The following is a 13,517-nucleotide window of genomic DNA, read 5'->3' as shown; positions in this document are numbered from 1 at the left end:
CATGCTCTGTCCATTGTTTGGAGCGGGTGATGTACACAACTAAGCATAACTAGAATTCATGAGTGATGTAAATTTTTTCAAGGCCACAAGTTACAAAGGAAACTGATCTTCTGTGCCCATGTCATTGACCTGATGTTCTCTACTGCGATCTGGAAGTATCACATCATCATAATGTTTTAAAAGCTTTGGGTTTTATTTTGCAAAAAGCTTGTACGCATTTTACGTGGTTAAAAAGAAAAATGGTTTTGTATCTTGTCTGAAAAAATTATCATAAAAGTGCCAGGAGAGTCTAACCAGAAAAAGACAAATGTAAATTACAGGATGTGTAACACCACCATTACATTTTGGTCTCATAGGAAGGCGGTAAAACACAAGAGGATATTTAAAAACTATCAAGATGAAGAAAAAGTCAACAACTATAGTTGTCTTACACCCTGCATCCAAATCAGTCAACAAAGCTTGTAACATCTCGGGTCTTTTTCTTTCCTGTCAGTCCCACCCCTAGTGCCTTCGACCAGGCTTTCATTTTTCTCACCTAGTTTATGCAACTGTATCTTAATTTATGCACCCGCAACCAATATTTTCCCTTCGATCCAGCCTCCACTCCATTTCTATACATATCATAAAACATAAATCTAATCCTATCACCTTCCTGCTTAAATATTCCACCTTCTCATTTTGTTGCATCTTCTCCCACTCACAACTGTGCAACCACCACACCATCACCTTTCTTCAGACCAAATATCAACTCCTAAGCTGACCATGGTAGGTTCTCCAAGATCTGATTCAAGCCTAACTTTCTACCTTTCTGTCCTCATCTCTTGCCTTCTCTTGCATGCACACACATACACACATACACAAACAGACAAACCCTCATCACACACCAGCCTTTCTACATAACTTATCATTTACAGAATAGATACTATTATCTCTACCTTCCCATAATACCAGCTCCTCAACCTGACTGCCTATCTCTTGCTTGATTACACATTGATAAGATTGCTTCCAAATATATTGCCCATTTTGCAACCAAAAACACTTCATAGATACCAGGTAAAGCAAGTCAAAGGCAGACTGAAGTGCAATTCAAAATTGTAAAATATAGGGACTTCCCTGGTGATACAGTGGGTGGGAATTCAACTGCCAGTGGGGGAAAGGGGATGCAATCCCTGGTCCAGGGGGATCCCACAAGTCGTGGAGCACCTATGCCCAAGTGCCACAACTACTGAGCAAGGCTTTAGAGCTGGCAAGCCTCAACTACTGAGCCCACAATCCACAACTATTGAGCCTGTGTGCTGCAACTACTGAAGCCTGTGTGCCTATAGCCTGTGCTCTACAAGGGAAACCACAGCAATGAGAAGCCCACGCGCTGAAACCGAGACCTAGCAGAGCCAAAAATAAACAAATAAATACATGTTCTCTAAAAGGAATTTTTTTCAATGTAAAATATAAAATAAAATTACAGTGTCATTACTGAAAAGTGTTGATTACAGATTATTTACAAATGATATTGTTGTTTTGAATTTTAGAACTGAGATATCCTATAGAAACTACTTTAACAATCCTTTTTGCAGATAGAGAATAAAACTTCAGGTTTCTAAGAATTAGTGATTTTAACAGGCAAATAATAGAAATATAATTCACCAAATTATCATTCTGAAAAAATCAATCTTTCAGTGCTGAGGCAATTCAGATACAATCTACAAGTTTTAAGCTTGACTAACTATAATAAATATCTTGATTAATTGTGCACTTAATTTTGGAGGAAAGATCTGGTACATTTAAAATAATTTTAAAGTGATTTATTTCTTATATCTGTTGTTTGTTTAAGGTTAGACTATAATACTTATCCTAATTGAAAAAAATCTCTATTTTAATTGATATTCAGTTACTGTATAAGTGACTTATGTGTCATCTAATCCTATCTCCTCCATAATTTACTGACCTAAACAAACTGTTTATAAACAAAACTGTTTATTTAGCTTCTATTTCCAGTATTTGGAAATTTGCACTTGTTCAACTAAGTGCTTCCAGGCTCATGCATGCATCTGTCTGTCCTTAGATGGGGTGACTTATTTCTGCTCCAGGTAGCTTGCTCAAATGCAGCTCAGGCAGTCTTCCAAGAGACAGAGCAGAAGCATGCAAGACATCTTGAGGCCCAGCACTTGATATCTTGGGACTAGCACTACAATTTCAATGAATTCTACTGACTAAAACAAAAAGTCACATATAAACCCAGAATCAAGGAGCTAGTAAAGAGTTCATACCTCCACCTTTTGTTGAGAGGAGCTGCGGACACACGGTCAAGTGCATAACTGTAAGACACAGTTAATTGTTGCTACAAGCTTTAGAATATATTAGGTACACCTATACAGTGTGTGACTAATGACAGTTACGTCTGTAAATATTTTGCATTTTAGATTAGAAAGTTAGGCCTTTATTTAGATGGCCAATGTTGACACTGATAATCAATAAATGATCTATAATAAGAATAGGAAAGAGTTTTATTACAACCAAACTAAGGATTATAGCTCAGTAGGCACAGATTCAAGAAGAACTTAAACAATGTTCTGATGGGCTACAAAATGGGGAAAGTCTATATAGGCAAAAACAGCAAAATTATATAAATTGTTTGTCCAGAATTAGGATTGGAGCTGGCAAGAAGTATGGATGCTTAATAAACAAGGATTGGTTGGGGTCTGAAGTGGTTGCATAGTTACAAGGGGAGACTTGTGACCATAATGTTGCAGCTGGTAGGTGGTAGCAGATACTGTTTTGAAAACAACTGGTGGTGTCCTAGAGTTTGACAGAGCACAGAAAACTCAAATTCTTAAAGATGCAGGAATGTGTTTGAAACCACATCCACAATGGCCATTCAGCTCCATTTTGATTGTCTGAATCAGTTAATCCATTTCGATTTTTAAACACACTCTCATTTAATGGTGAAAGCAGATGTACACTGCATGTTTGACATAACACAGAAGTTCTAGTTAGCATAAAGACAAATCATATAAAAGCCGGAATGACTTCTGCATAACTTAATATTTGAAAATTTCTTCCATCACTAATGAGGAACCACTGAAGATTTTAGTTCAGGACAGTGACAGGTCCAGGGTTGAGCTATAACTTTTGTCTCCATTTAAAGATATTCCCAGTGGCCTTCCCAGGTGGAACAGTGGTAAAGAATCTGCCTGCCGAGGCAAGAGATGCAGGAGATGCTAGTTCAATCCCTGGGTTGGGAAAATCTCTGAAAAAGGGAATGACACCCCACTCCAGTATTCTTGCCTAAAGAATCCTATGGACAGAGGAACCTGATGGGCTATACAGTCCATGGGGTCGCAGAGTTGGACAAAACTGAAGCAGCTAGGCACACCGATCAACTGCAGTGAACCGAACTGAACTGAATCTCATGGTCATTTTAGCTATACTATGGTTGTATAGGGCTTCCCAGGTGGCACAGTGGTAAACAATTTGCCTGCCACTGCAGGAGACATGAGATGCAGGTTTCATCCCTGGGTTGGGAAGATCTCTTGGAGGAGGGCGTGGCAATACACGCCAATATTTTTGCCTGAGAATCACATGGACAGAGGAGCCTGGAGGGCTATAGTCCATGTGGTCACAAAGAGTCGGACACAACTGAGTGACTGAACACAAAGCAACAAAATTTTTCCCATGCCACATAGAATAACCAGGAGTGTTTTTTGACCTTATCTGGGCCCTATTTGCTTACCTGGAATGACATTCTGTACAGAACACACTGTAACCTAGTAAGATCCTGCTCGGGTGTCTACTGATGACCTCATTTTAGAAAATTTCCCCACTACCCACAAGAAATGTGCAGTTGGCCATAAATGCTATTGTGCTATTCCAAGCAACAGCATTGCCGCACAGTGGTTCTTCATATGAATGCTTCCAGGAACGAAAACGGTTTTCATCTTATTCCTTATCACAAGGTGAAGTACCTGGCACAAGTCAGTCAGTCAGTCAGTCAGTTCAGTCGCTCAGTCGAATCCGACTCTTTGTGACCCCATGAACCACAGCACACCAGGCCTCCCTGTCCATCACCAACTCCCGGAGTCGACCCATGTCCATTGTGTCAGTGATGCCATCCAGCCATCTCATCCTCTGTCGTCCCCTTCTCCTCCCGCCCTCAATCTTTCCCAGCATCAGGGTCTTTTCCAATGAGTCAACTCTTTGCATAAAGTGGCCAAAGTACTGGAGTTTCAGCTTCAGCATCAGTCCTTCCAATGAACACCCAGGACTGAACTCCTTTAGGATGGACTGGTTGGATCTCCTTGCAGTCCAAGGGACTCTCAAGAGTCTTCTCCAACACCACAGTTCAAAAGCATCAATTTTTCGGTGATCGGATTTCTTCACAGTCCATACCTGACCACTGGAAAAACCATAGCCTTGACTAGACGGACCTTTGCTGACAAAGTAATGTCTCTGCTTTTTAATACGCTATCTAGGTTGGTCATAACTTTCCTTCCAAGGAGCAAGTGTCTTTTAATTTCATGGCTGCAGTCACCATCTGCAGTGATTTTGGAGACCCCAAAAATAAAGTCTGACACTGTTTCCATTGTCTCCCCATCTATTTCCCATGAAGTGATGGGACCAGATGCCATGATCTTAGTTTTCTGAATGTTGAGTTTTAAGTCAACTTTTTCACTCTCCTCTTTCACTTTCATCAAGAGGCTTTTTAGTTCCTCTTCATTTTCGGCCATAACGGTGGTGTCATCTGCATATCTGAGGTTATTGATATTTCTCCCGGCAATCTTGATTCCAGCTTGTGCTTCATCCAGCCCAGCGTTTCTCATGATGTACTCTGCATATAAGTTAAATAAGCAAGGTGACAATATACAGCCCTGACGTACTCCTTTTCCTATTGGGAACCAGTCTGTCGGTCCAAGTCCAGTTCTAACTGTTGCTTCCTGACCTGCATATAGGTTTCTCAAGAGGTGGGTCAGGTGGTCTGGTATTCCCATCTCTTTCAGAATTTTCCACAGTTTATTGTGATCCACACAGTCAAAGGCTTTGGCATAGTCAATAAAGCAGAAATAGATGTTTTTCTGGAACTCTCTTGCTTTTTTGATGATCCAGTGGATGTTCACAATTTGATCTCTGGTTCCTCTGCCTTTTCTAAAACCAGCTTGAACATCTGGAAGTTCACAGTTCACGTATTGCTGAAGCCTGGCTTGGAGAATTTTGAGCATTACTCTACTAGCGTGGCAGATGAGTGCAATTACGCGGTAGTTTGAGCATTCTTTGGGATTGCCTTTCTTTGGGTTTGGAATGAAAACTGACCTTTTCCAGTCCTGTGGCCACTACTGAGTTTTCCAAATTTGCTGGCATATTGAGTGCAGCACTTTCACAGCATCATCTTTCAGGATTTGAAATAGCTCAACTGGAATTCCATCACCTCCACTAGCTTTGTTCCTAGTGATGATTTCTAAGGCCCACCTGACTTCACATTCCAGGCTGTCTGGCTCTAGGTGAGTGATCAAACCATCATGATTACCTGTGTTGTGAAGATCTTTTTTGTACAGTTCTTCTGTGTATTCTTGCAACCTCTTCTTAATATCTTCTTCTGTTAGGTCCATACCATTTCTGTCCTTTATCGAACCCATCTTTGCATAAAATGTTCCCTTGGTACCTCTAATTTTCTTGAAGAGATCTCTAGTCTTTCCCATTCTGTTGTTTTCCTCTATTTCTTTGCATGGATCGCTGAGGAAGGCTTTCTTATCTCTGCTTGCTATTCTTTGGAATTCTGCATTCAAACGGGAGTATCTTTCCTTTTCTCCTTTGCTTTTCGCTTCTCTCCTTTTCACAGCTATTTGTAAGGCCTCCTCAGACAACCATTTTGCCTTTTTGCATTTCTTTTCCATGGGGATGATCTTGATCCCTGCCTCCTGTACAATGTCATGAACCTCCATCCATAGTTGATCTGGCACTCTGTCTATAAGATCTAGTCCCTTAAATCTATTTCTCACTTTCACTGTAGAGTTATAAGGGATTTTATTTAGTTCATACCTGAATGGTCTAGTGGTTTTCCCTACTTTCTTCAATTTCAGTCTGAATTTGGCAATAAGGAATTCATGATTTGAGCCACAGTTAGTTCCTGGTCTTGTTTTTGCTGACTGTATAGAGCTTCTCCATCTTTGGCTGCAAAGAATATAATCAATGTGATTTCGATGTTGACCATCTGGTGATGTCCATGTGTAGAGTCTTCTCTTGTGTTGTTGGAAAAGGGTATTTGCTATGACCAGTGCGTTCTCTTGACAAAACTCTATTAGCACAAGTAAGGAATCCCACAAATGTCTGTGGAATCAACAGGAGAGCCAATTGCCCCCGGGGAACAACTTATAGATATGGAAGCCTATACTTTGGCCAAAGAACTGACTCATTGGAAAAGACCTTGACGCTGGGAAAGATTGAAGTTAGGAGGAGAAGGGGACGACAGAGGATGAGATGGTTGGATGTCATCACCGACTGGATGGACATGAGTTTGGGTAAACTCCGGGAGTTGGTGATGGACAGGGAGGCTTGGCATGCTGCAGTCCATGGGGTCCCTAAGAGTCGGACACGACTGAGGGACTGAAATGACTGAACTGAACTGAAAGCCTATACATCTGTAAGAACAATATGCTGTGAAATCGCCTTCAGAAGTCAATCGCCCACAGTGCAAAAACCATACAGAAAAGCCACACGGAAAAGACCTATTCTTTCCCCAGACACCTAACGGCCCGCGAGATGTCTCGCTTTACGGCAAGTCCCAAGCGTTCGCCATAGATGTCGTAAAAGGGAAGGACGCCCTCTAGCGAGAATCTCCGGCTTCCGGCTTCACGACGCCGTCCGGGCGGGAAAGGGCTCTCCGTCGGTTGGAGAGGGGGGTTTCGCTCCGCCCCTTCGGGCCGGGCTTCCGCCAACCCGGGAGGCGTGTTCCGGGCTCTCGGCCCTGCGCTGGGCGCCGGTAACGACCCCGCTCCCCTTCGCCGGTGCCATGGAGGTGCCGGGGGAGGCGGAAGTCGAGAATGAGGACGGCGACAGCACCTGCGGGGATTTGTGCTTCATGGACAAAGGCCTGCGGAGGTAAAGGGCGCTCCCGCCGCCGGGAGCGGCCCGCGCAGCCCCGGGCGGGGGTCGTGGGCCTCGGGCGGCCTCGGGGGAGAGCGGAGGTGCGGAGGGGCTTCTCCGAGGCCGCGCCCGAAGGCGTCTGGCTTCGCCCGCCGCTCCGCGCCACAGTCGCTCTGCTGAGGGGCCAGGCTCGTGTCCAGCGGGCCGCCCGCCCTCCGCTCCCGGGACTGCCCGCGTCCCTGCCAGCCTTTGCGGGTCCTTTCTTCACCGCTGCTGTTCGTTTGCTCGCTCTGTCTTTCTGGTCCTCTCGGGTTCTCTCCTCTCTGCCCCTTCCCTGTGACAGAAAGTGGCAGCGGAGTGTCTCTGGCAGCTGTGAAGTAAGACTTGGCTGCTCTTCATTGGTTTTGCCTCGGTTCTCTTTGCCCCCATTCTGATTTGTCCTTTGCAGAGCGCTGTGATACGTGTATTGTTCACGCTTTTTGAAAATGCTAACCCTATTTAGTTTACCGTTTCCTTGTTTCATGCAGCCCAGACGTGTGCACGATGGTAGGCTCTTGGTTTGCGTTGCTAATTGGCCCCTGTGCTTTTTTTCATTCTCACCCCTCTCCCCTTCTCCATTTGACACCCTGTAATTAGCCGCACTAAAGCCCCAGGCAGGCAGTTCTGTGCCACTGTGGGCTTGTCTTTGCCTTTCCCAAACGTGGTTTCTTTGTTGCCTGCGCTCTGTGCGCACCCTGCTGATAATTAAAATAGCTTGTTCTGGATCTCGATCTAAAATTTGCCAGAAAATTTCACGAAGGTGTTTTTTCCAAAGGACTATTTATATTTAATAATAGCTGCCACGTTGAATGCCATCTATGTGTGTGACTGTATTATCATCAATCCTCAGAATTGTGCAAGGTAGTAATGTTACAGGGGACATACCTGAGACTCAGAAGATCTTTATAACTTTCCCAACTTCATGCAGCTGGTGGACTAAGTTTGAATTCAAAATCATTTCTGTCTAATTTCACGGTCTGCTTTTAAGACAGATAACTATACTAAGATATCTGCACAAATTATCTTCCAGAAACAATGTTTCAGAAAATAAATGGCTGTCATTAATAGCATGTGTTACTAGCATCCGGTCTGGTACTAAATAATAGCTCATCCTGAGTCTCCTGCATTGCAGGCAGGTTCTTTACCGTCTGAACTACCAGGGAATACTCAGTAAATGACAGAAGCTAGATAATTGGAAAATATTAGAAATAGCCACATTCAGAGAGTGCTATATGAAATTTAGAAACACATAATCTTTTTCTGCCAGGGGTTCTTACGAGCTTCAGTATGAAGAGTAAAGCATAAACTGATCTTACAATGTATTCAAACTTTATGTGTTTCAATTTTAAATTTGAGATTCTTAATACTAATTTGGAAGCAAACCTGAATTCCTTGTTTTCCGTTTTTACTCTTTGACTGCTAACTCATTTTCCCGCTGTGAGATTTCCTCCAGCTTTACTGTGGCTTCTACAAAACATGGAAGAGATGCCCCTGATTTTGTGTGTCCCAGTTCCAGCATCTCTGAATTATGTGCACTGTAGCTTATATTCCTGGAACTCCTATCTTCAGAAGAGACTCTAGTTAAAAATGGCAGCAATTCAGAGAATGAAAAGATGAGTTCTGTCTAGAGGAGATGCGGTCCAAATTTCAGCAAGGGAGGACAGGGACTTTTTCACTACGAATGGCTATAGCTAGTGATTTATTTTGAAATCAGCTACATTCTGGGTTAAACAGACATTGCAGACAGTGATGAGAGTAAGATTGTAAACTCAAGTGTCAGATCCATATTTATTCTGGCTCAATTAGGTAATTTGCACAAGAACTTGGACAAGTTACCTACTTTCTATAAATTGTATCCTTAAATACCTACTGCTTGGAGTTGTGAGGATTAAATGAGCAGGGGGAAACAGGTTTAGAGAGACTAATTCATTTACTCAAATAACATAGCAAAAAAAGTGCAGATTTGAACTTTTATAAATATTGCTTTTGCTTTATACTGATGACTGCATATAAAACCTAGAAATGCCCAGCATCCCTTTCCTTTCTTGATTGAGTTACTTATCTATATAAATAGTACCAAATACTGGCTGGTTGTAGGAAACATTGCACCTTATGAGACATTTCAAAGCTACCATAAGTAGGAAAAATTTTATTATAGAATGAATAGAGTACCTGCATATTATCTACATGCTCTTTGGTTAATTTTAGTTTTTTAGTCATGAGTTTTAAGTCCATTTTTTACTTGTTTTTAATATTATATATTTTCCTTTGTAGCATATCAGAGTTATCTTTAGATTCAGCTCTTCATGCCATCAATCTGCATTGCAATAACATCTCAAAGATCACATCCATTGATCACATTTGGAATTTACAACATTTAGATCTGTCATCTAATCAAATAAGTCAAATTGAAGGACTAAACACTCTGACAAAACTATGCACTTTAAATTTGTCCTGTAATTTGATCACAAGAATAGAAGGTTTGTAAGTGCTTTTCATGTATTACTTTGTGTAAGGAAGATGATAAATATTCATAAATTTTTAAGTCATTATATAAAAAGTTTTTTCTAAAAACGTTACCAATTTTTTAAAAAATTATTTTGCAAAGTACCAGTAAAACTGATTTCATTGTTATCAGACTGTAGATTTGCTTCAAAGCAATCTGAAATAGTATTGTAATATTATATAATCCTAATTAGTTGATTATTTGAATCTTATAATGACTTTATTTTAGGTCTTGAAGCACTGAGTAATCTGACTAGACTGAATTTATCCTACAACCACATAAATGATCTTAGTGGTAAGTAGATGAGTTTCTGTTTTCTATAAAGCTGAACAATGACCACATGTAATGAGTGATATAGCTCTGCATGTTGTAGAACTGAATAATAAAATAATTTTTGACTTAAAATCTCATCTAGAGAGTGTTTCTCAGTCATATTTTTTTTGCTGGAGCTGAAGCTATAGATGAATAAAAAAGCAGGAATAAAAACTAGAGTAATGAGTTACAGAAAAAAATCTGGTTTAAAAGGACATACTTTGGGAGGGATGTACTTTTAATCTTAGAGAATTGATGAGTTATCTGTTACCAGTATATAGAGAGGAACAGTTCCAATAGAACTTTTCACAGTGATGAGAACGCTCTGTGTGTGTGCTGTCAGGTATGGCAGCTAATAGACAGGTGTGCCTTTGAGCTCCCAAAATGTGGCTAGTACACTGAGGAACTGAATTTGTAATTTTAGTTAATTTTAATTAAATTTTTATTTCAATTTAAAAAGCCACATGTGGCTAGCACTACCATGCTCAATGTAACATAGGTGCGTAGCATTCCAAAGGCTATAGCAAATTGACTGTCAAACAAAGGGGTTTTTCTTTTTGACATTTCCATGTCTTAAGAACACTAAAAACTGTTAATCTTTTTTAAATGACTTACAGTGATACACTAACAGAGTGAGCAAAGTTTTATGATGATTCTTAAAATAATCTGTCAGAACCAGGGAAATTCTGTAATTATCTTCATGCTGCTTCTTGTCTGTTGGTCAATCAGTCTCATCCAGCTCTTTGCAAACCCAGTCCACGCCAGCCTCCTCTGTAGGTGGGACTCTCCAGGCAAGAACACTGGAGTGGGTTGCCATTCCCTCCTCCAGGGGATCTTCCTGACCCAGGGATCAAACCTCCGTTTCTTTCATCTCAAGTATTGGCAGGTGGATTCTTTACCACAGAGCTATCTGGGAAGCCCCTAATTGTCTTCATAATCCTTATCAATACTGTATTTGAAGCAGTCTTATTTCATTTGTTTGCTTTTCTCCCCTGCTAGGAAAATACTATCCTATGCCAAGAATTTAGTACACAAAAAATAAAATACAGTGACCTAGTCCCTACCCTTAAGCAAAGCAGCAAAAATATTTTAATTTGTAAAAACATTTTTTCCCCCAAAATGTGAAAGTATTAGAATTGAGTATTAACCATAGCTCTGTCTCTGCTGTGTGATATTGGGCAAAGTATATTGTTCTTTGGATGCAGCTTCCTTAACTTAAAAATGTGAATCTTGGATAAGATAGTTTTACTCAACAAATATTTATTTAAGTTTCTTGTCATAGGGCTTACATTATAGTGGGGAAATAAATAAATGAGATCATGTCAGCCCCCTAAAAAAAATAAGCAAAAGATTTAAACAGACTCTTCTCCAGAGGATATCAAAATGACAAGCACCAAAAAAAAAGTTTTGCATCCTTAGTAATTAAGGAAATACAAATTAAAATCACAGTGAGATCCATTTTATACCTCTAGACTAGATATAGTTTAAAAAACTTAACAATACAAAATGTCGGTGAGATAGATTAAAGCTTGCATGCATTACTAGTAGAATTCAAAATGGTAAAACTACTTCAGAAAATAGTTTGAAGGTAAGCATATAATCATGCGTTTCTACTCCTAGGTGTTTACTCAGCAGAAATGAAAACATGTCTAATCAAAGACTTGTATATGAATGGTAAAATGATTATATTTCTGTTTTAAATTATCATGTTTATATGGTTATTCATAATCTCCAAAACTAGAAAACACCGACATGTCTATCACCTGGTAAATGGGTAAACAAATTGTGTTACATCCACAGGATGGATTATTACTTGGCAATAAAAAGGAATGAACTATTGGGTCTTCCCTGGCAGTCCAGTGGTTAAGACTCCATGTTTCCAGTGCAGGGGGTGTGGGTTGGAGCCCTGATGAGGGATCTAAAATCCCACATGTATAGCCCCCCCCCCAAAAAAAAGAGTGAACTATTGATATATGCAGCAACATAGGTAAATCTAGAAATACTAAGTAAGTTATGCTAAGTGAGGACTTCCTGGTAGCTCAGTTGGTAAAGAATCCGCCTGCAATGCAGGAGACCCCGGTTCAATTCCTGGGTCGGGAAGATCTCCTGGAGACAGGGTACGCTACCCACTCTAGTGTTCTTGGGCTTCCGTGGTGACTCAGCTGGAGAAGAATCCACCTGCAGTGAGGGAGACTTGGATTGGCTTAAAACTCAACATTCAAAAAATGAAGATCATGGCATCTGGTCCCATCATTTCATGGCAAATAGATGGGGAAACAGTGATGGACTTTATTTTCTTGGGCTCCAGAATCACTGCAGCCATGAAATTAAAAGATGCTCTTTGGAAGAAAAGCTATGATCAACCTAGACAGCATATTAGAAAGCAGAGATGTTACTTTGCCAACAAAGTTCCATCCAGTCAAAGCTGTGGTTTTTCTAGTAGTCATGTGTGGATGTGAGAGTTAGACCATAAAGAAAGCTGAGTGCCAAAGAATTGATGCCTTTGATCTGTGCTGTTGGAGAAGACTCTTGAGAATCCCTTGGACAGCACGGATATCAAACCAGTCAATCTTAAGTCAGTCCTGAATACTCATTGGAAGGATTGATGCTGAAGCTGAAACTCCAATACTTTGGCCACCTGATGCAAAGAACAGACTCATTGGAAAAGACCCTGATGCTGGGAAAGATTGAAGACAGGAGAAGGGGATGACAGAGGATGAGATGGTTGGATGGCATCACCAACTCGATGAGTTTGAGTAAGCTCCTGGAGTTGGTGATGAACAGGAAAGCTGCAGTCCATGGGGTTGCAAAGAGTTGGACACAATGAGGGACTGAAATGAACTCAAGCTAATTGAAGGGAGCAAATCACAGAAGATTATATTGTATGATCCTATGTGTGTGATATCGGGAGAAGGCGATGGCACCCCACTCCAGTACTCTTGCCTGGAAAATCCCATGGACGGAGGAACCTGGTGGGCTGTAGTCCATGGGGTGGTGAAGAGTCAGACACGACTGAGCGACTTCACTTTCACTTTCACTTTTCACTTTCATGCATTGGTGAAGGAAATGGCAACCCACACGAGTGTTCTTACCTGGAGAATCCCAGGGACCTCGGAGCCTGGTGGACTGCCATCTATGGGATCGCACAGAATCAGACACGACCGAAGCGACTTAGCAGCAGCATGTGTATGATATTCTGACAGAGGCAGAAATGAGATAGTTACCAGGTATTGAAGACAAGAAAAGATTGATTTACATAGGGACACAGTGATTTGAGTGATGAAAATGTTCATCTCCATTGTAAGGGTAACATAACCATATATGTTTGTTAAAGCACATCAAATTCTATGTATATATTTTCTATGCAGAAAATATATAATTTTGTTGTTGTTCAGTTGCTCAGTTGTATCCAACTCTTTGTGACCCTATGGACTGCAGCACACCAGGCTTCCCCGTCCTCCATCATCTCCCAGAGCTTGCTCAAACTCATGTCCATTGAGTCAGTGATGCCATCCAACCATCTCATTCTCTGTCATCCCCTTCTCCTCCTGCCCTCAATCTTTCCCAGCATCAAGGTCTTTACTAT

General features: G+C 41.1%; 1 protein-coding gene across 2 annotated transcripts in view; it reads left to right on the top strand.

Annotated features, from left to right (window-relative positions):
- The first annotated feature begins 6,904 nt into the window (after window positions 1-6,904).
- The window catches only part of LRRCC1 (leucine rich repeat and coiled-coil centrosomal protein 1), a 39,317-nt gene continuing 32,704 nt past the window's right edge, over window positions 6,905-13,517 (top strand). Inside the window, exons 1-3 of one of the 2 annotated variants that reach the window (XM_043483481.1) lie at window positions 6,905-7,089; window positions 9,388-9,593; window positions 9,848-9,913. In XM_043483481.1, coding sequence (XP_043339416.1) covers window positions 7,001-7,089; window positions 9,388-9,593; window positions 9,848-9,913 — 361 coding nt within the window. In that variant the 5' untranslated portion in view covers window positions 6,905-7,000. The remainder of the gene's footprint in view (window positions 7,090-9,387; window positions 9,594-9,847; window positions 9,914-13,517) is intronic. The other variant, XM_043483482.1, reaches the window with a different exon arrangement.

This window comes from Cervus canadensis, chromosome 12 (assembly GCF_019320065.1).
Source record: "Cervus canadensis isolate Bull #8, Minnesota chromosome 12, ASM1932006v1, whole genome shotgun sequence".
Taxonomy (NCBI): domain Eukaryota; kingdom Metazoa; phylum Chordata; class Mammalia; order Artiodactyla; family Cervidae; genus Cervus; species Cervus canadensis.
This window is presented reverse-complemented; position numbering and strand designations above follow the sequence as displayed.